General features: G+C 46.1%; 1 protein-coding gene across 4 annotated transcripts in view; it reads right to left on the bottom strand.

The window, feature by feature from the left end:
• Window positions 1-23,432, bottom strand: part of ANKS6 (ankyrin repeat and sterile alpha motif domain containing 6) — a 381,649-nt gene that overhangs the window by 25,542 nt on the left and 332,675 nt on the right. For all 4 annotated transcript variants that reach the window (XM_078687780.1, XM_078687781.1, XM_078687783.1 and 1 more), the window contains exon 14: window positions 16,501-16,617. In XM_078687780.1, coding sequence (XP_078543906.1) covers window positions 16,501-16,617 — 117 coding nt within the window. The remainder of the gene's footprint in view (window positions 1-16,500; window positions 16,618-23,432) is intronic.

Below are 23,432 nucleotides of genomic sequence, written 5' to 3'. Positions count from 1 at the left end.
GATTTCTTTCAGTCTGTAGATGAGAAGTCACTGTGTAAGGTTTCTCATTTAACACCTTTATTGTTAACACGGCCTGTGATGCATGAAACAGGGGGGCTTCTCTACCAGCTCACTGGTAAATGTGGCACTTTAATGAAAAAAAATAAAAAAGAGTCTGTCAGCACTGGAAAGAGGAAGCATCTATTTGCATCCCTAAAGATGTGTTGCATCCCTAAAGATGTGTTGGCTAGCCGAGACCTAAAAAACACTGCCAGCCACATTACTATTACTCAGCCAAGAATCAATGTCTCTCAAAGCAGACCGGTGGAATGCGGGGAGTGAGGCCCTCATTGAACAGCAGACCGCCCAGTATTTGCATTCACAATGTGTCGGCTTTGTGGCCCTTTAAGGGACAGGGGTTTCAATGCAACAGGAGGCTGTCAATGTAACCCGCAAGGAGAAGATGCATCACTCTAGGAATGCGGTCTACTCCTTCATTGTTTCCAGCACACACAAGTACACGTGTACGCGATCAATCACCGACAGTTCTCATTGAGAATGACTATCACATGCCCAAGGCAGGTGCTAAATCACGCCATGGACTGTGACTACAAATACAGTGGCAGAGCATTCCTGCATATCTTTGCACGTCGCAAATTGCAAAGAACGGCCCTTGACCGTCCTTTTTCCCTAGAGGCTTGTAAGGGACTGCAATGTGTGCAGTGCAATTTGTAATGGCATTTGCAAATCTCAAGTCACTTGGGTGCATTGCAAATTGAGACTTTGCGTCAGCTGCACAGGCTCCACAAACTTTAAGAATCTTTAGCATCAGGCCAGTAATTCAGGGGCAAGATGTTACATTTAATAATCACACTTCAAAGGTTTATGTGGCATGTGTAAACTCCAAGTGATATAGGTCATCTCAGAAGAGTTTTCACTTCAAAGCATGCAATGACTTGCAAAGAAACACAAAGTCAAAGAAACACAGATTTAGAGCACAGGACAAAGTGAGAGGCGAACTTGAATGCAGCATGCATGCCACCCAAAAGCAGTGCTTCAAACAATGCCAACATATTCAGCAGCATATAATGCAACATATTCGCCGCGGTCTCCTCGCCACTGAATCCTGCGTTCCCCTCGTATGAATCTTGACTGCCTTTCCTGTTAAGTGGTGTGTTCACTCTCCACAGTTGCCTTTCTCGGCCTGTGTGTAATAATCTACTCCATCTTGAAGAGCCGAGGCCCGTTTCTCCCCGCCCCGGTCGCCCCGTACCGAGCATTCTCCGCCCCAATAGCTCCACTCCCAGACTCCCCCTGAGATATCGTCGCTCAAGGCGCGGGTGCTCCGCAACGCCAGAGCGGAAGTGCCCGCCCTGTAGCCCAACAGGATCAACGTGTGAGCGACAGTAAAATTAGCCAATTGGGGGCATAGCAACACTAAATGGGCGTATCTGTACACCACCCGCCAATTGCAATCGCGCTCCAGGGTTGGTTCTAAAAGTATTCGTACGTCGGCAGCTGCATGGACTGAGCAAACAGGAGGGATTTAGAGAAAGGTTGGTCCGTTAATGTATTGAGAGCCGTGGCGTTGGGCGACGGGGGGGGGTGCGCACTCGGGTGTGCGCGCGCCTGTGTGTATGCGTGCGGTGGCGGGGTGCACTCGTGTGTGCGCGCGCCTGTGTGTATGTGTGTGTGGGGGGGTCCTATGTATGTATGTATGTATGTTTGTTTGTGCGTGGGCGCTTGTGTCTGTGTGTGTGTCGGTGTGTGTATGCGCATGCGTGTATGGTGTTTTGCGCTTCCCAGGAGACAGCGCCTGGCGGCAGCGCTCGTTCGCGTGCGCGTGTCACTTTCAAATCGCCTCCAAGGCGATGCGCGCGGCCAGGACTGTCTCCTGGGAAGCACACATGCCGACAAAAGGGGCTCGGCGGAGACGCGCTTCGCGTGGCTAGCCGAGACCTAAAAATGGCTAAAAGCAAAACTATTTTGAGGTCTCAAAAAGCACACATTACTATAGTGGTCTCTGGCACTGCAGAGAACTACTTTGCATATGGATGTGCTCCTTGTAAAAAAGAAGAATGCTGCCAAGGTGCTGCTTGACTTCTTTAGTGAACGGATGAATATCTGAATAACAACACCCATGGTATGAAGGGGGCTGGTGGTAAGCTCCATAATTGAGCACTTACTTATATAATGTAAGTAAAATGAAATGTCTTGCCCACTGCCAGACCAAATAAGGTGATACGTGTTTGGATTTGAAACAATTTGTATATTGATCAATAAAATACACTTTTTTCACCAATTACTTCTATTAAAGGGATAGCTCTGCCTGCATTCCAGTCCATCATTTTTCATCCACCATAGGCAAAGGTCCACCTTATCGAAACCAGGACCTCATGTGAACAGCACCTGAGGCCTCCTCCAGACAGGGCCACAAGCAATCCCAGAGCGTTTTGCCCTACTTAGGGCACAGCAGCTTGATTCCTATAGGACAGTGAGCACAGGAGCCATGTCTGGGCATACCAATCACACTTATAGGGTAAACTGCGACAAAAACAAGGTAATGGATGGAATGCCTGAATTAATCTCAGTTACTGGCAAACACCTAGCCACATTCCAGCGAACATTTTTGCAGTTTCTTTTGTAAGCAACAAAAATTTGTCAATGGTTTGGCAGGTTAAAATAACTTAAAAGCTTTGGCATACCATGATTTCACAAATTACAATATAGGAATTACAGGCATGCTTTCACCTTCATGCACATGCCATTAGATTTAATTGAAGAGTGGACGCTGGTTATCCATTTCCATGTGCGCCACATGGTACTTTGAAAAATGCAAAAAAGTGCATTTTTCAGGGAAATCGCAAATTACCACCAACTTGAAGTTGGTGGTAATTTGCTATTCTAAGGCCAAATTGCACTTTTTCTGTGCTACTTACAATGCATTTAAGGAATCGCACTTACGACCTCTTTTGTTTAATTATGTATATTGCAGTAATATACTATAAAATATTATGAAACTGATTACTATCGCCAGGATACCAGTGGGGTGACAGTAAGCGCTATATAAGTTTTAAAATCAATCAATCAATCAATTACTTTGAGTGATGGTCTTATCATTATTAGTACTTGTCCTACAATTGTTTACAGCTCTTGATTGCTGCTTAGATTGGAATTTTTTTCGTGAACACAATGACTGTTTACAGCGATGCTTGCTTTTGAAATTGTAATGATTCTGAGCTATTATAATGTCAAGGGGAACCATTGTTTTTTTTAAATATTGTATGCGCTTGTTTCCATAGGAGTAAGGGCTGCCTATGTTTTCCAAAAAACAAATTATACAGATATTTTGGCACACAGGCAACTTACCCCATATGAGATGGTGTACAATAAGAAATATTATTGCCAATATCAAGTGATGCCTTACAAGAGTCCCTTCCCGAACCTGGTCTGAACATGCATGACAAAACTCAATTTTGTCAATTATCATTAATGAATATAGACGAAAAGGTATTCAGTAAAGTTAGTGCAAACCGCATTCTTAAGCTACTACCATATGTAGTTTACCCACACAAAATTGATTTTATACCAGGCTGAAACACTTCCCTAATAAAAGGCACATATTTTATATACTAGAGTAGAGCGCAGTAGTGGCTCTTAATTTGGTGGTGCTTGCCAGACTTAAAAAAGGTCTTTGACAAGGTCAGTTGGAGGTACATCTTTATGCTGCGGACAGCGAACTCAGGGAAGCTATGCCGAGAAGGATCTTAACACTATGGGCTTCATTACAATGTTGGTCGGAGTTACCTCCGTCCGACATCGCCACGGAATCAGGACCTACCAACCTCTGGTTGGCGTCCCAACTGCATCAATGCAATACGACCTCACATGGTGCAGTCGCAGGCTCCCATTTGTCTATGGGAGCTTGTGCGGCAATCAGAAAACAGCCACAGCACAAGCTCCCATAGAGAAATTGCAGTTTGTGTACATCCCTGCACCCTGTGGCAGGAACCGCCAGGCCCACAAATGTGGCCGCGGAAGCAAGAGGGCCCAGCTAGGGGCCCCCAAAGTTGCTTTCCGACAGCCTTTCCAAGTCGGATATGCCGGCTTAGAAAGGCTGTCTGAAACCAACATCATAATCCAGATGGCAGAAACTTCGTCCTTAAGGGATAACGTTGCGTTTCCGACTGGCCGACGGGCTCATTGAGCCAGCCAGAAGTCAATCGGTCAGACCGGCAGGTTTACACTCCGACCGCCTTCATTGTAAGGCGGTTAGACTGTAAACCTTAGATGTTGGTTGGAAAGCCTCTGACCTGTGGTCAAAGGCATTCCGGCTGACATCATAATAGAGCCAAATAAACTTGGAAGGGCATGGCCGGGGTGCCTTCTGTCCCCTTTAATATTCAGATTGGCTATAGAGACAATGGTGACTATAATCCGGGCTGTGAGTAGTGACACGGGCATGTGCATATCAGGTGTATCCTATGCCATCTTGCTGTATTCAGTTGCATATTTCTATACTTGGGAGGCACCAACAAAAGTTTACACCGAAGCATTTAGGATCTAAAACAATTTGGATCTGCACCTGGCTTAAAAGTGAACTGGACCAATTTGTGATTATATTCTTGCAGGCCGGGACTACGTGGCCCACAATGAACTATCACCAAATGTAGGAACACATACATTCCGTTACTTAGGAATTCACGTATATCATGCTATGGTTGAAGCAATTTAGTGCAACATTGGTAGGACACTGATTAACCTTAGAGGCAATTTTGCCTTCTGGAAAACCTTATCTATTTCAATTATGGAGACAGTAGCACTGGCAAAAATGGTAATCCTGCCAAGCCTACTGCATTATTTTCCTCACTTGCCAATAATACTGCCTATTAAGGTACTCAAAGACTCTGACATCAAATTGGTCTCACTGATCTGGAATAATGACAGACACAGAGTGGTGCTGCAAAAGTTCTGAATCCCTGCACACGAGGACAGCCTGGGAGTCTCAGACTATAAACTTTACTACTTGACAGGACATTTGCATTGGTTGTACAGTGGTTTGCAGTTACACCCAGGATGGAAACAAGTTTTAACATGATGAGGTCTACAAATAGAAAGAAACCATAACCACAATTGTTAAAAATAGTACTTGTGGACACACAGCTTGACAGAAACATCCACTAACATGGCGTATGCACCTTATGTCCTATTCAGATTGTTAATGAGCCTGAGGGACACCAAACCGAGGAGATGTGGTGCTGATGAGATACGAATAATAGGGAACTTCAATAATTTGGGAACCCATATAACTTTTCTGACCAATCTCATAACTGTAAGATTACCACAGACCAGTCTTTAAAGTATGGCTGATTGGTCAGGGCCTTACACGCTCTTTGGGATTAGGACGTCTCCACAGACTCACCCACACATATTTTACTACAGCTTTTTTAAGACATGTTTTACTTTTTACAGATAAGTTACATCAATACAGAAAAGATAACCAATAACTTCTGCCATACTGCAATATTTGACATGTATCGTCGTGAAGTGTTCGTCAGTCAAGCCCCACCAAGATAGAAAAGGACGACTTAATTCTCCTGTTCCATACTCTCCCCTCACGGTACCGCAGGGGTTTACACCTCAGTAACTATATGTGCCTAGTCCTCATCCTCAGTGGAAACATCCTGTATACAACACCACACCCGCCTGTCCCAGAAACCTATTCAGCAGGTTATCCCAATCCTCTACTGCAGATTTTAATTTAATATAGGCAATGTTAGAAAAGCGGTCCCTTGCTATATAAAGCAATTACGGACAAGACTGAATTCGACACACATGACTTAAGAGACAGGTGGCCTCAAGACATGGAGAACTGGACACTATTTTACAACATATTCCGAAGGTTTCTAGGACCATGAAATTTAAAATACAACAATTCAATTTCTTACATCGAACACATGGGCTGATTATGCCTGATTTAAATGAATACTAAGATAACATTGTACTAACTCGACGAATACACTGCGTGGAACAAGAATATTGAAACCTGAGACCTATCAGTCGGGACTAATGTCATAGCCTAAGAAAAGGGTACTTGGGAATACATATCTAAACCTGGTACTAGTTTTCTCTAAAAATACATTGCATTGGGGGCGTGGCTAGCAGCCGATGATGGCGGCAGCATAAGGGACAGGCTCCGTAGTTAAGGCGGCCTCTCCGACGATCCGGCAAGCGATCCGACACAATTTTACATCCCTGCAGGAGGGAACCAGAGCCCAGGACCGGGCGGAGCAGACGGCGGCGAGCGGTGTCTAAATCCGAAGTCTGGAAACCGACGGCCGTTGCAGCTGCAGACAGGCCCACCGGGACTAAGCAGACCGGGGACTGTCCTGACGGCCGTGCCCGACAGGAAGTGGGGATACTCCAGGGGACCCTCGCCAGAAGTGCCCCTGCTCATCGAGGGAGTGCGGAGATCCGGAGAGTGCCCCAATCAATACCCCTCGGATCGCCACCGGAGAAACGGAAACGGTGTCTACTCTCCTCTCCCTTCACCCCGGTGGCCGCGTCAGGCACAGCGGCCCGGTGAGAGGGAAGATTGCGGACTGTGGAAGGGAGCCGCCATTTCGCACAGTGGGGGTCGCTGCTCGCCAGGCGCGAATTGGACACTGACCGAGAGCTCTGACCCAGGCGTTGTGAGACGCGGTGAGTGCGGAGGGTGAACACTCTTACACGGGCCGGACGACTGGGTGTACACCGGAAGGGCGCAGGATTCATCAAGCCCTCCAAGATAAAGGGCTCGGTGGACGTGACTGATAGCCGCTCACATCCTACTCCGACCTCCACCGGTGGGGCCAACAACTCAGAACGCGTGGCGTTGGGGAGACAGACACCCCCCCCCCCTCGAATATACCACCAACCGGCGGGACCTTCGATCAAACACACGGAACTGGGATTTGAAGGTAAGGGGCATGTGACACGCCTCAGGCACTGGTCCCGCGCGGCGACGTGGGGGGGAACTATTGCCACAGCAACACGCCGAGATCTACCACTCGTGGAGCAGCGCGCCCTGACCTTGGGATAGAGGAGCGCGACGCCGCGCTCGGCATTGCTTCGCCCAGCGGGTGGATCCACCCGCCCGTTGCCTACACACGTCCTTTGAAACCGAGGCGGCGAAGGCTCGTTTGGCACCCCCTGCACGGTGCCACGCACGGACGACCCCATACAAGTCAATTCAGGCCCTGCGCTGGAACTGGTCGGCGGCGCGCTTCCTGCTGAGAAAAGCTGGGTACATTCACCACTGTAGAACGGATCTCATCCTATAGACCTCGCCTGGCGCAAAAAAGAGACTTTGCGGATCTGCAGACCTTGGCTCGCTGACCCCCCTGGACGGTGGTGGGGTGCCCTGCCTGACCACGAACTCAGGCGACGACCTCCACACAATAACGATAGCAGGAGGAGGCGATCCTCTGGGTCAGGAGTACCTGAAGACCGCGAAGACCGCAGGCATGGCGGGGAGGGGACAAAAGTCTGGCACCACGCAGACCCGAATAGACCGCTACGCTTGCGACAAACCAGCCACCTCCCCGATCACGGGGACGGGGCCGGCCGGAAAAACCACGGAAGCATCAGGGGGCAAGAAGGCGACGCTGGACGATGTGATGCAGGCCTTGGCACATTTACAAACTACAGTGGGCTCGATTTCCACCGATGTAACACTGCTCAGGGCAGACTTCCATAAAATGACGGAGAAGGTAAACGCCATGGAAGTGGTAACAAAATCCCTGGTGGAGGACGTGTCTGACCTTCAGCAGGCGGTGGAGAAGTTGGCGACAGACAACAAGGTTCTGCGTGAGAAACTCGACGAGCAGGAGGGGCGCTCTAGACGGAATAACATCCGCATTATTGGCGTGCCGGAGTCGGAAGGCACGAGAGCCATGGACTTGTACGTTGAAAGCCTGATTACGAACGAACTTAAACCAAAGGGACTGTCCGCCTTCTTTTCTGTGGAGAGGGCGCACCGCGTGCCAGGTGGCCAACCTAAACCGGGGGCGACCCCACGACCAATTGTTGCCCGACTGTTCAATTTCCGGGACCGGGATGCCATCCTGCAGGCAGCACGGTCGTCCCCCCCTATTAGACTACAGAACTCCACTGTGGCTTTCTTCCCAGACTACACGGCGGATGTCGCACGCAGGAGAAGAACCTTCTTCGAAGTAAAGAAAGAACTTAGGGCAAGAGAACTCCCATATTCAATGCTCTTCCCGGCTAAGCTGAGGGTTGTCGCAGACAATAGAACATGGTTCTTCGATACCCCGGAATCCGCGCGAGAATGGCTGGAGGGATGGCGAACAGACACACACCCTCGGAGATCTAACCGGCACCAGAAAGGTCGTGCCGCCGGACGTCTTCAGGAATCCCAAGCGTCAGGTGGGGGAACGGAGAGAGACACACCTTTAAGAGAAGACGTGGGTGAAGAAGACATCGAGGAACAATGACTTCCAGGATATACATTTTGTCGGTCTCATTTTACAGAACGCCTAAGGCCCGCCACTGGACACTGGGCGCTGGACCTCCGGGGAAGAGACTGAGGGGCCGCTGACTTCGGAGAGTCCTTTACCCCAGCGCGCAAGTAAACTGTTGTGGGAATGGGGCATGCACTCTGCTAAGTTGGGGGGGGCGGGCAGTTTTGAGTCCGTATAGCAGGGGGGCAGGGAGGGGGGCGTTTAGGGGAAGGGGAAGGGTTCATGTTCGGGATCAGTTGGTCCTAAAGGTTCAAGGCTTGACTCACAATCACACTATGTATTACGGCACTATCAACACACAATGTCACAAGACCCGCGTACAGGCACACGACAGTAGGCATGCTGGCGATAGGCCTGCTTTGCTCCTTAACAGACACAATGCCCAACGCACGAGGCGATGGGCTAGCCCCCACATCAGTACTTCCCACGGGATACAGGAGGGAATGAATCCGGAGACACTACTTGGGCCCCAAGACAAGCCACCGCCATGGCCAGGATAGATAGCCTCACCCCGATAACCCCGCTACAAATCATGTCATGGAACGTTAGGGGACTGGGCGATAAGATCAAAAGGGGCCTGGTTATGCAAGGAATTAAGAGGTTGGGTCCTGCCCTGGTTCTGGTAGAGGAGACACACTTAGTGGGTGCGGCCACACGGGCGATGGATAGAAGGGGTTACCGCATGATTGCACACGCGGAATTCACCTCGGGATCCCGCGGTACTGGCATACTGCTACGAAAATCCTCCCAATACATTGTGAAGTCCACCAAGGCAGACGATCAGGGCCGCTTCGCGGCGGTTCATGGCCAGTGGGAAGGCAGGCCATTGAATGTGGTGTCGGTCTACATCCCGCCGGCGCTGCATGCTGTGGCGCTGCCAGACCTCGGCAAGTTCCTCTTGAGTCTCCCTGACGGGGACTTAATCATTGGGGGAGACTTTAACACAATACTGCATAACACTCTTGATCGATTCCCGATACGAACGCACACAGAAGGTCCCAGTAAGCTTCATAGTTTTCTGGAAGCGCAAGGGTTGGTGTATGTGTGGCGCATGTTACACCCCGAACAACAGCAATACACCTATTACTCGGCTACACACAATAGCCTCTCACGGATAGATTACTTCCTCACATTAGGGAACGGTCTTCTTACCATAGACGAAGCACAGATACAACCGAGGGGTATTTCGGATCATTCACCGATTACTTTGATTGTGTCTAGTTTAGGGAAAACGCGCAAGAGGATCTATCCAATCTTTCCAGGGTATCTTAAGATTCCATCTATTAGTACGGAACTAAAGAAAGCTACCCGATATTATTTTGAAGAAAATCGGTCTTCGGTACAATCGCCTTCAATACTATGGGAGGCTTATAAAACAGTGTTCAGAGGGCAAGCCATTGCAGCGATTACGCACCACAAGAGAACGCAAGGGAGGGAAGCTTCAGAACTGGAATTAGATTTAGAAAGGGCCAACACTGCCCATATGGCGGATCCATCGGATGACACACTACACTCACTACAATTGCATCAGCGTCGCCTCGACGACCACCTGAGGCAATTAACCTTGGCGGATATTGCAGCCACCAAACACAGGGTGTACGATATTGGGGACAAAGCTAGCAAACTCTTGGCATGGCTCGATAGAAAACAGGGGGGTAACAGGAATATATTGCAAACTACAGACTCACATGGGACAGTGCATACCAGGCCGGAAGACATTGTTGACGTGTTGGCCGATTACTTTTCTGAGGTATACACCCCCGCGGTACTTGTGACCGAAGAAGAGGCTCTTAATCATGTATCCATACCAACGCTGACGGAGGAGGCGGCAAAAGACCTTGATGCCGCTCTGACAACTGACGAAATTCAGTTGGCTATTAATGCGCTCCACTCAGGCAAGGCTCTAGGCCCAAATGGGGTGCCCATTGAATGGTTTAAAACGATGTCGGAGTCCCTGAGTGCCCCCCTTCTTCAGATGTTCGAGGAGAGTAGAGGGAAGGGTACATTGCCCCCAGACCAGCGGATGGCGACCATAGTGGCCATTCCAAAACCGGGTAAACCACCTAACGAATGTAAGTCATATAGGCCTATCTCACTCCTGAACCCTGAAGCGAAAATTCTAGCGAAATTGTTGGCAAACAGACTCATGCCGTGCTTAACCCAGCTGATCCACCCAGACCAATCTGGATTTCTGCCGCACAGAAGCACGGCATTGAATCTTCGTAGAGTGCAGGGAGTATTGGCGAGAACCCCACTGTTGAAAGAACCGGCTGCAATACTGTCCTTAGATGCCAAAATGGCGTTCGATATGGTGGAATGGAACTACCTATTCGCAGTACTCGCCCGCATGGGATTTGGGCCCACCTTTATCGCATGGATCAGATTATTGTACAAAGACCCAGTGGCAAGAGTAGTGGCAAATGGACACATATCGCGTGATATACGTTTGCCGCGAGGAACTAGACAGGGTTGCCCGCTCTCACCCCTCCTTTTCGCGTTGGTCCTAGAGCCGCTGGCAGTTACTATTCGAAAGACGCCACTATTGAAAGGGATTAAATGGGATGATGGTTGGGAAGACAGGGTGTCCTTGTACGCGGACGACATGTTGATTTACCTCACAGACCTGGGAAGTAGTCTCCCGAACTTCCTCACATTATGCAACTCACATGGGCGGCTGTCCGGCTACACTATCAATTGGTCGAAATCGACACTTTACGAGCTTAGGGGTCCGATCCCGGCCCTTCCGGAGTCTTGCCCTCTGGAAATGGCTGGCACTTCCTTTAAATACCTAGGAATACATATTACCCGAGAGGCCACAGACTTCATTACTCTTAATCTACAACCCCCTCTCGTACGGCTGCGCAATGACGTACAACACTGGAAGGAGCTTCCATTGACATTGCTAGGCAGAGCAGCATTATTTAAAATGATGGCACTGCCGCGCTTTTTATACATACTTGAAAACACTCCAACGCTCATACCCACCAGCTTCTTTCAGAGGGTGACAGCGCTGATGTCGAGTCTATTATGGGGGAATCGCCCGGCCCGAATAGCCCACGTGAAGCTCACCAGGAGCTGGTTCGATGGCGGGATTGCACTGCCTAACGTGCAACTGTACTACTGGGCGGCCCAACTCAAGGTTATAAATCAATGGATGCATGCCCCACAGGACGACCCGGCATTTCAGGCGGACCGAGCACAACTAGGCACTCACACCCTACTGGCGCCTCTGTATCACAAGGGTGCTGCGGCGAAATTGATAGGACCCACTAAGCATACCGTACAGCTATGGTACAAGGCACACACAAAACTACGCTGGGAAGGGATCATTACGAAACTCACTCCACTGTGGGACTCCAAAGCACTGGGGCAATTGAGGCATACTAAGGGCTTTACCCAGTGGGACAACATCGGGATCTCAACAGTGGGAGACATGTGGTCCAGAGAGGGGTTGATTCCATTTACGTCCCTTCAGGAACAATACGAATTAGGGGACAATGAACTGTTTAGATACATTCAAATTGGCATGCCCTCCAGGCAGTGATCCCTCAGAACACCACACCACCAGAGTCTTCCCCGCTTGAAGACCGCCTGCTCACAGACTTTATGCAAGAGGGAGCAACATCATTAACTTACCGCAAGCTATTTAATAACATGCCTGACCCCCTGGGGAAACTAAAAGAGAAATGGGTGGAGGATGTCGGCGATTTCGAATACTCTGAATGGAACGCTGCAATTGCCTCCCCACGTGAAGCTGGCATATCAGCTAGGTTCCACCTGGTACAGTTAAAAATCCTGCATAGGATATACTACACGAGAACTACTCTACATAAATTACAGAGGGCGGATCACCCGTATTGTCTAAGGGGATGCGGCGAGGAAGGTACTTTCATACACACACTCTGGAGCTGCACTAGCATCGTGTGTTATTGGCAGCGGGTGCTCCGCACCATCGCACAAACACTTGACACCTCATTAACACTATACCCACGTGTGTGTTTGCTCAATGTATGGGGGCCTACTGATTTAACATTTTACGGTAGGTTGTGGGTCACGATAGGCCTCATGACAGCTAAACGGGATATTGCACAAAAATGTGGGACGGCCGAGCTCCATACCTTGGCACAATGGAGTAGAAATATGGACATGCTCATGCTCACAGAGAGGGCGGTATACAAAACGAGAGCCAGTCCGCGTAAATGGAATGGAATTTGGCAATCCTGGAACACATACAGAGGGGACATTTGCGACCCTTTGCCGGAGGATGATATTGACAGTTCAGAGGATGAGGAAGACATTGAGTGACGGCCGAGGGCTATAGCAGAGGGCATGCACAATGGGTATAGACCTTGTCTGATGCAATAGGAGCAGACGGGGGCGGTTGGGAGGGGGGTATAGCTTTCATTGGCTTGTGGGCATGACATGCATCAGGGTAGCGTTGAGGTTGAACTGCAAGGTGTGAGTTCTGTGAGTTACAACTGAGTCACGTGTTGAGTTGTTTATTAGTTGTACATAAAACACAATATGCAAGTTTTCATTACGCATATGTCTAACATATCCATAGGGATCCAACAACATACCTGACCATTAATATAAAGAAAACCTGAGTAGGGCAGACTACATATTTGAAGATCATGCATGTGACACCTTTTAAGCCGGCCTCAGGGTTGTAGGCACAAATGCGAACAGTTGTTGGTATTGAATATCTATATTCTTGCGACAATAAAAGAAATAAAAAAAAAAAATACATTGCATTGAAATGGAAATCAGTTAGGGCTTCATGAGCTAAGCAATAGGCTGGAAAAGTCACTCATGGGGATGAAGTTAAAGGTGAGGTTTACCGCTCAGAGAGATGTAGAGGGAGGACCATTGTACACTCTACCTTTGCATGAGAAGAAATAAAGCAATCAATGAAAAATTATTAACAAAAATCCTGAGTTGCTGAAAGTGATTTCAGTCGAGATGGTCACATGTCCCTTCAATGATTTTGAAAATCACTGCCCTCTTGGTTTATTGCGCCTTTAGGCCCTTCCGCATTGACCATTGCACATGAATCATGATTTCAATCTACGACTGCATGATGTTTGGAGTCAATGTCATTGTCTACTGATATTGTAATGTATAAGGAAGCTGACCTATCCCAATTATTATGTTATTATGTTTGTTGCTGTAATTCTTCAAGGTATAAACAAATAACAGTAAGCCAAAAACTGCTAGGAGCACAAGATGCAAACAGACGAAAGGCTGCAACTGATAAAATATTCAAAACTAATTATTGCTGGCCATGTGTATCCTAATTTAATTTCTTATTTTAAAATAAAAATATGGGTGGGGGTTAAAGCCATAAAAGGATAAATGTCCTGTTATAAGTATTACTGTCTTTTTAAGAAATGAGACGAGTACTAGATGGATGCAAGGAGGATCCCATAGTAAAAGGGAATGTTTCTGGAGTGTGGATTCCTTGTACTTGATGATGCAGGACTATTGATGAGGGTTTAGATAGAGTGGATTCTGCATTACACCAGACTGGCAAGAATAACACTAAAGCCTGATAGCACACCACCAGTGATGTAATTAATTGCATTTTCATGAGGGTGTAGAACGATTTCCACAATATATATTGCACAACAAGAGGACCAACCACCCATAGTGGTGGCTAGGAGTAAACAGGATGATGTGGATTGGACAAGAGCAGGTACACACTCAGAAATGTCGTTTATTAAGGCTAAATGTGCTAGTATAATTATTTGCCCAGACCTTAGCTAAACCCCAAATATTTAGTAGAATGTGAAAACAATTAATTGGCTGATGCAGCCATGAGAAGCAGGTCGGAAAGCCGGAAAAAGGATTGCCAAGAAATTTCACTAATAAAGAACCATACATGGTGTATCCAGAAAGTTAAAGAAACTGGCACAAAATGTGACAGAGTGGAAAGAACTGTTCCAGATGCATTGTAACAACAATAGAACACAACTCCTTGAACACTGGAGAAAATAGTATAAGGAAAGTTCTAGCCATGCTCGCTGAGGGTTTAAACGCTGCAGGTCTATGAATGATGTAAACACAGGAGTATCAGAGCCTCCTTGCATGGCTTGATTGCTGGGTGACAGCCGAAATTTTAGTGGAAGACAGCAATGTAAAATGAAATGAGAAGATATGACCTCATGGGGTGATGTATAAGTAATGAAGAACATTGATGTGTATGGCAGGAACTTGTATCGGTTTTCCTCGGAAGACAAACTCATACAGCTGACATTAAAACCTTTGACAAATGTAATATAATTACTCAATAAAAGTTATAAATACTTCAATACATACATTTCAATTCATAAATATAAAAACATTAATAAAAAATATAACTTTCATTGTGTTTCAACAAATCCTTAAAGAATGTACCAACCACAATGGCCACTGACGAAGATTCAACAGAAACCAAACATTTCAATGCACCTGAAATACTTCGAAGGTCAACTTCTATTAGAAGAGGTTTCAAATGCAGTGTACTCACTACTTTGAAATGGGGACATTTTAGTAATTCACACGACTATCAGTAACTCTCATACGACAGCTACAAAGAATACTAGGCTCGCTAACCATTACCAGTAAATGTGGCCCTTCTTAAAGGGTAGACCTACAATCATCTTCAGAAACAGACATTGAATACTAATGACCGGGGGTACGTAAACAGCCCTAAAAGCCATAATAAAAGAAACAGCATATTAGTGATTTTTTGCATAGTAATATACATCATATCATCTTCAAATGAGTAACAATAGCTATAAAGTTGGAGATTCTGACACTAGATAATTAAATGGAGAAACAAACTGGAACACACATTAGCATCAAATAATGGATCCCCACAAGCTCAGAAAAACAGAGTGCTGCTATATAAAATAAGGACTGCCAACTTATTAACATTTGACTGTCAGATCCTCAGCCAACATCTTCAATAAGCAAAAGCACAACCAAAAATGGAAGTGCCTCTACAACACAGATCTGCATCAGACCCAACACAGACATCCAGAATCGGTGCTGCAGTCTCATGTGTTTGGGTAGGCACTTCTAAGACCACCAGATACAGCAAATGGAGAACTTTTATAGTGGAAGACACATAGCCCTGGCAAGCCAATATGCCTTTAGAGGCCAACTGACACCTAGTCTGTACTGATCAGATCTTATGCATTTAACAAGACAGGACGGGCTTCTTTCACCTCAGGGAGAAAACATCATCCTAAAAGCATCTTGTAAATCGAACAACATCAAAAACAAGGAGGGTGTGAATTCATACTTCTGATTTTGACCATTAGAAAAGGGTATCTTGCTCGATAATGCGCTCAAGGCATCTAGCTGTCCCGGAACCCAATTAGCAGAGTGCAATAACTTTGGTATATGTATATAAATACCTTTCGACTAACGTATTTACAATATTTCTGCCAGAGAGTAGCACAATCTTCCATGGTCAATGCTGTCTGCAAGTCCAGGAAGTAGGCATTTATTTATGTTGAAACATGGACCTCCCTACAAAGTTCCACAAGGACAATGCATGATGATCTTTGCGGCTCTAAAACCAAATTTTTCACTGGGAACAAGAGCTGTAGATGCTGATATATCACAAGAAAATGCCTGTTTATTTCAATAGAGGACAAACTGAAGAAAAACTTTGTGATCACATCATCGAGCTCCATAATACACAACTTACAGAATCAACAGAAAGCACGATGGCTACAGAGGCAGAAAGTTAGATGAATAAGTAAAATAATTCTACAATCATATTAAAGAAGCAGAAAGCGAATGACTGATGAGGCCAAAATCTAAATGGGGAGTGGTGGACAGACTAAGAAGGAAGCAAGATCAGAACCTTAGCAAGTAATAATCAGACATACTTGCCAATACTTCAATACTGCAAGAAAACACAAGATTTGTCTATTTTAAATAGAAAACACAAGATTTGTCTATTTTAAATTGATGCAATTTACAATTCAATTCAATAAATATTTACCTTTCCTGCATTCAGTTCTGAAATTGCTGCTAAAATCTGCTGCCTAGATCCATTGGTTTTAATACCCAACTCATCCAAATCTCCATCAGTAAGTGTGAGGAACGCTTCCATATCAATCTAGAGAAACAGAAGGTAAAGACTGTTTTAGTCAAAATACAGTGAGGATGGACTAAACAACATTTAGATTTCTCAGAATCATTCGAATGGATAGTCTGTCTTGTCGCCAAAATGGAGAGAGCCATTGAAAAAAGTCTCTAACATTCACCTGGACATCACCCGCAAACCCAGTGGAGTGCAGCCGAGCGCGGTGGCGGAAGGCAGTGGACGGCCTCTTAGACCTGGACAGTAGCATTTAATCTACTGGTGGAAGATTACAAAGACGTGCCACAGGAAGTAGAGTTGGAGTTCCTTTGAAAAACCAGCCTCGCCTGGGTGATGGTCTGCGATTTGCATGGAGGCAGGGGCTGTAAAGGGCGGATACAAATCAGAAGTCTCCATGTCTCAAGCCGGCACTGGGGCCAAATCTTTTGCTGGTCCCTACACCAAGTCCAGCTCCAAAGTAGACACTGAGACATACGTTGGGGAACAAATCTTCCTGTGCCTTTTGACCACCCTCATGAAAGACTGTAAGGTGCAAGCTTCAAATATTTGCCTGTTGAAGGTGCGCTGGAGTAGGACCTGGGAAATGAGCTGAAAATACGCTGCTTACATTGGTGTCTATCAAGAAATAGTACAATGAAAAGTTTAGACTCCCGCTCCTTGATGGGGCTGGAATGTACCTACACTTATTGCATGAATTAGAGTTATACTTGGGGCCCAAGCACCACAAGAGACACTGTGTGGGTCTGAGAGCAATATTTGTCAGCAACAAGAGCGGCTGCTCAAAGACAGTCAATTTCGAAGGGAACAATTCTCCATATTTAACAATGCAAAATAACTTTTTGGGGAAACCAGTCCTAGGGAAGCAAAACTGGATCAGTGTTTAAGGGCGCCAAAAAAAAGGGAACTAACATCAATGCGTCACGGGGCGGGGGGGGGGGGCACCTTGTTAAGACTCCATGGCATAATTTATAAGGTGGTTTCTGAAGAAGTGGCACCACCTGCTGGTGCAGGGGAGGTTTTGCAAAGTTTTCAGATCCAGTCTCATGCCTGGAGGGATTCAAGAGGTGAGGAATCCAAAGGACCAAGTATTCATCAGCAAAGAAACAATGACACTTTTATTGTTCATTCATTGATGCAAGCATATTTTTATGATTTCTAGTTTTATGCTTTTACCATGTTGTATATTTACTGACTTCTAAGTGTAATTGATAACTATTTAATTACTTCTAAACATTCCTTTGCATTACACACATTTCCATGTGTCAAATATTTGTGCTAACCAAATTGAAGACATCTGATTAAGGTACAGAACCCAAAGAAAATACTAAGGGCATGCTGGTATACATCAAAGTGAGCACGAAGAAAAAGATCAAAGAGAAGTGAACAATCTACCCATAACCTGCATCCAAAACCTGCATCCAAAACCTGATCTTCTTACAATCCTGATACAGCTGAGAACCCTGCAAGGACCATGAATTTACAGCAAAACTATTCCCACTCATAATAAATCTCAAGGTCCCAACAACTAGAAGAAAATTGAACTAGCTTGACAAAGCACTTTGAAATCACACACTTGGTGATGTCAGTGTAGTGAAAGACATGCCTCCTGACCACAATTACTAATTTATCAGTATGACTTTCTACCATCACAAATTTAAATTATGGAGTGTTGAAACTTTTCAAACAATCACCTCGGTCACAGATCTGGGTTCAATCCATCACTATTTTGCTCGCCACTTCACCCCAGTTTGGACCCGGGCATATCCATTATCAGTCTTGACCCTGCTCCTAATGGTAACAGTCCAGCCCGTACTACTGCCAGGCCTGGTCCTCCCTGGTCTGGAAACAAGCATTCTGGGACCGGTTTTGGGGTATCGCCCCTTATCTAGTAGAAGCAAGTCTTCCTAGTTGTCTGAAAGAGGTTGCAACTGTTTGCACAACAAATAAACAAAGTAATGGAATTGTGATGGGACATAGTTGGTTGTGTTTTACCCACATTCAGTTGAGATTTTGCTGAACCATACACAGACTCTGCACATGACAAACAGTTGTCTGACCTGATATGAACAAGTCATACTGGCAGCTGAAAAAAATATGCTATTTGGTAAATCCTGCAACACTGCTTCCTATTCCAGACAATAATGAACTCAAAGACAGGTGTGGTGATGATGAACCAGTGGATAGCTGTCACAGAATTATGTACTAAGGCAAAACCAGATATTAGAGAAATTCCTCTTGAAATGGCTGATCTGATTTCGTTTGTAGATGGTTCTTGTTTAAGACCTTCATGAAACACTGAGGGCTGCCTATGCAGCATGTTCGATTTCTGACACTCTTAAGTTTTACAAATTAAGTTTATTAAGTTGAAGAAGTACAGTAACATAAAGAGAAAAACAATGAGATATCAAGCAAAATAGAGTTACATAAAAAGAATCAATCTAAAATGGAAAATGAATAGGGGTAAAAAAAAAATAAAGTGGAGTACAGTCAGTTAAAATATATACAAATAATAAAGCAGTAATATGTAAAATATCTGTTGAAAAAAGAAATAAGAACGCGATGTTGTACATTAATCAACATTAGAAAATACAAATTGGAATAAATTATAAAATAACAACAAAAGGGAAGTCATGAAGGTTTACGTACTTCCTGCTGGCAGGGAGCAATCGACCGAGCGTTCAGCGCTAGCATCAATAAATGTCATAACAGGTGCCCACAAATGTAAATGTTTCATTGCCATATGTAATGGATATACAAAGGACGTATCCAATCTGTGATTATAACATACAGCATACCACCATGCCTTATAAGATAGTTTAGGAAAAGCCTTCCAAGTTTTGGTGATTTGTTGAAAGGCCACTGCCAATAATAAATCTATAATTCGAACCTCGGCGATACAACCTACCCAAATAGGGGATAAACCTCCTAAAAATATATGAGATATCGAAAAAGTATGTGAAGAGCTAAAAATGGCACTAACTTGGGACCACACTTGTTTCCAGAAAGCATTGACAAATTTGCAATGAAAAAGCATATGGCATAAGTCAGCACGTGGTTACGAGCATGACCAACAAATATCAGGGAGATGGGAATGGGATGGGATTTCTGACACTCTTGAAGCATCATATCTACCAAACGTAGCATCAGGGTAGGTGGCAGATGTGTTTGCGCTGAGAAGAGCTTGTTGCCTTGCAGAAGACTTAAATATGACAACCTACACAGAAAGCCAATATGGTTTTAGAGATGTCCATGATTTTAAACAATTATGGTTACAAAGGCATTTTATGACATCTTCCGGAACTCCTGTCAGGAACAGTTCCTACATACCAATTTGCTGGAAGCAATACAGCAGCCAAATGAGATTTCTGTAGTCAAGTGTGATGCCCAATAGGCGGGAAAGGATATGGTCACACTTGGAAATAAATATGTAGTACAGGTAGCCAGATATAGTGTACCTGAGAATAAAACTGTGAGGTCAAATTACTATTCAAGGGACTGAACAAAATTAATCAAATGAAAATGTTGAAGGTTCAGTTAATGTACATTTTTTTATTGTTGAACCCATTACAAACTTCCTTGAGTAAACTGAGTAACGTCCAGGAGGAAGCACCAGAGAATTAGAAAAGAAAATGGGAAATGCTATGTTACAGGTAAAACTAACTAGGCATTTGGGTCAAGCATGAGTATAACTATATCTTACTTGATGCTGAATAACATGGTTAGGTATAAACATAATCAGTCACACACAAGGAGAGACGCCAACACAAAAATATTTATTAAATACTAGTCAAATTCAGAGGTGTTGCAAAGGATCTGGTCAAAGATGCTTAATCAGTCAGAAATAATCAGGGGAAAAGAACTACTGTTCTCATGAACTGCATTGACAAATAATGAGGGCCCATTTAGGAGACTTCAAGCAGATTTAATTGAGATGGCAGTTTACAATGGCTTTAAGTGTAATCCAGTGTGTGTGTGTGGGGGGGGGGGGGGGGTGTGGGTGTGTGTGTGGGGGGGTGAACCATTCATGATGGCGACAACAAATTAGATTCACTTCGTCAGGCAAGAGCAGATCCAAGGCTGTGTGGAAGACTCAGCTGAGGCTGTCCGGCAAAGGGGTTGGGGGGATCCAATGTAAAAAAAAACCTCCTGTTGGCCTCGTGAACTGTTACAGAAGATCTGTACCCAGGGGGAAGGCTGACAACCACACCCTGGGTATGTAAGCAAAGCAAGGCAGCAGAAAGAAGGCACGAGGCGAAGCTGGTCTGTGTCATACTTCTAGCTGGGGGGCCTCCACCCTGCTGCTGCCCTGACTGTAGGGGGTGGGCGAGTCCAGCACCCGAAAGACCTGCCACGGGAACGCATCGCATTGCAGGGGACCTGCGATCTCCTTCGACCGTGAGGCGCATCAGCGGCCCCACATGAGGAGTTGAGATATCCCGGAGGCCTTCGACTCAGGGAAGGCAGACATCCGTGTCCTGGGTGCCTGACGACGAATGGGGCCGCAGTGCCCTGTGCGCCCCTTGCTACCACTGCAGGTGACGGACATGCCTAGCACCCAAGAGACCTACCTGGACTCCGTAAAGCAGGTGAGGGAGGCCCAGAGACTTACCAAGGAGCCAGGAAACGCCTTCTGATCCTTTATAACCAGCGATGCAGCACAATCTGGAGGGGGGCACAAACGCTGGTGGCCATCCACCCCACCCCCCTGCTGTTGCCTCATAACACCCACCAGGGTGCCTGGAGACCTGGAGATCACTATATCAGACAGCAATTGAGGTAGGGCCTAAAACCCCGCCCAGAGAATGAAGCAAAGCAGGTCCATGCCACACTCCCTTCCTGAGCACCCGTCTCATTCTGACACGAGCCATGCCCTCCCAAAAGCAGACTCACAGATGCTCCACCGGACCCAGAAGAGGCTGTACATTAGCAGCTAGATATAATTCCATGAGGCATAAGCAGACTGTGGAAGGTAACGGAGGCAGTAGCTGCATTACGACACATCTAACGACGGGCTTTGCCGCATCTCTCCATGCACACCAGAGGAATCCATGCACCACAATAATGACTGGGAATCCCCTCCCAAGCATGCATCATCACTGCTGAGACTGAGAAGCATCCAAATTCCAACACCATACTGTGCTATGGTCAATCGTGACCACAGAGAGTGGGCACCTGCCAGAAGGGGAAGTCCACGCAACAAAGGTAGACAGGCAACCAACATTGTTTCCTAATCCACCCCTGAAACCTGCCCGGAATGCAGAGCCCTCTCCCTCAATCATCCACAAAGATAGGAAATCAGCAGACAGCGATGACCCACCCAACAAACCAAACTACACGAACACATCACCTCCATTCAGACGGTACTAGGGGAAGCCGCCCCCCCTCCCCCACCCCCTGACAGAAGCCGCCCCATCAGAAGCCATCCTTGAGCAAATCCTACAAGTGTGGTTCTGAAAAATATGGATCCGTAATAGTCCCGGACTCGAGAATAAAAACTTCGTCGAAATAGGACGAATTTGGTATCAAAAGACCGGAAATGACGAGTACATCAAGCACATGTATTTTCAGTATATTCGAGTGACAATTGCACCTCGAAATCGTCATTTACCTTCTGAACCCTTAGTTGCATGTTGCCCTCTACATAGGCCTTAATCCAGTCGAATTTGATTCCACAAGGACACGTACTCCTTAATCCACTTCTTCCTGACCCCAGTACAAGTTAGAACCATTGCCCCAGGCCGAGCTCGTTAGGTCAGTTCCCTCCCAGTGGCCAAGCAAGATAGTATCTAGGCCCAACCAGCCATAAAGCCATTTCAGCACGCACACCTGCCATATCTCGCTCACATCTTTCTCCACTCCTTTTCCTCACTTACTTTATGGTGGGGAGGTGACCATTTTTATTAGGGGTCCAGCGATATCTGATGAAATGTTGGGCCTTGCCGGATGATTTGTTATGGGCATCACGACGTGAAATATGTACATGTCATCATGACTCTGCTTTCTTTTTGTAATCAGTAACCATAAATGAAATACCGCGCACCCAAGGAATGTTTCGCCAAAGGGTGAATATTAGGTATAAGAAGAGAAGCCTGACTTCATGAAAGTGTGCAGTCTCCTGAATATACTTGTATCGTACTTCTAGGACCCTGTCACCTTGGTTGCAGCCAATAAACTAATCTTTGACTTCACCTAGAAGACTCTGATGTTTCTGTGGGTCTGACTCAGGAGAACCCGAGGTCTTTGGTGTGTTGATCCCCTGGCACCGCTGGGTTACCGGTTCGGTACCGGTTCCTAAAAACCCAGTACCTCAATTGGCGCCCAGCGTTGGAGCGATTCCAGTGGTACCAATCAGCCTGAAGATCGTGAGGAGCTTCGTGTGAAAATTCCGGAGGAGGGCCCACCACCTCATCGACCCCTGCATGTCGACGTGGTCCGAAGGTCTTTACTACGAGGTTCCCCGCTTCCCGACGGCTACAAGGACTGCTGCCCTGGCTATCGCTCTGATGTTGGACCCTTGACATTTTCGGTAGAGCAAAACGCTGAGACGAGTCTTCTGGTGAAGCCATCGATAATTTTCAGTTAAGTATAAGTGGAGCGTCTCCTAGTCCTTAGTTGGACTTACTTTTGTGATATCTTAGAGATACATAAAGGTTTTTTTATTGGTTCTTGCAAGTACCATAACCGAAGGACTCGTGTTTTCACGAGCAATATCGTCATCGATAACTCCTTTGAAGTTTTGGAACTAGACTAGAGAAGAAGGATGCCTAGTCTTAGACTCGGAAATTTGTTTTGTCTTGGTAGTAATAATAGGGACTCCCGATTGGAGGACT

This window comes from Lissotriton helveticus, chromosome 4_1 (genome assembly GCF_964261635.1).
Source record: "Lissotriton helveticus chromosome 4_1, aLisHel1.1, whole genome shotgun sequence".
Lineage (NCBI taxonomy): Eukaryota > Metazoa > Chordata > Amphibia > Caudata > Salamandridae > Lissotriton > Lissotriton helveticus.
This window is presented reverse-complemented; position numbering and strand designations above follow the sequence as displayed.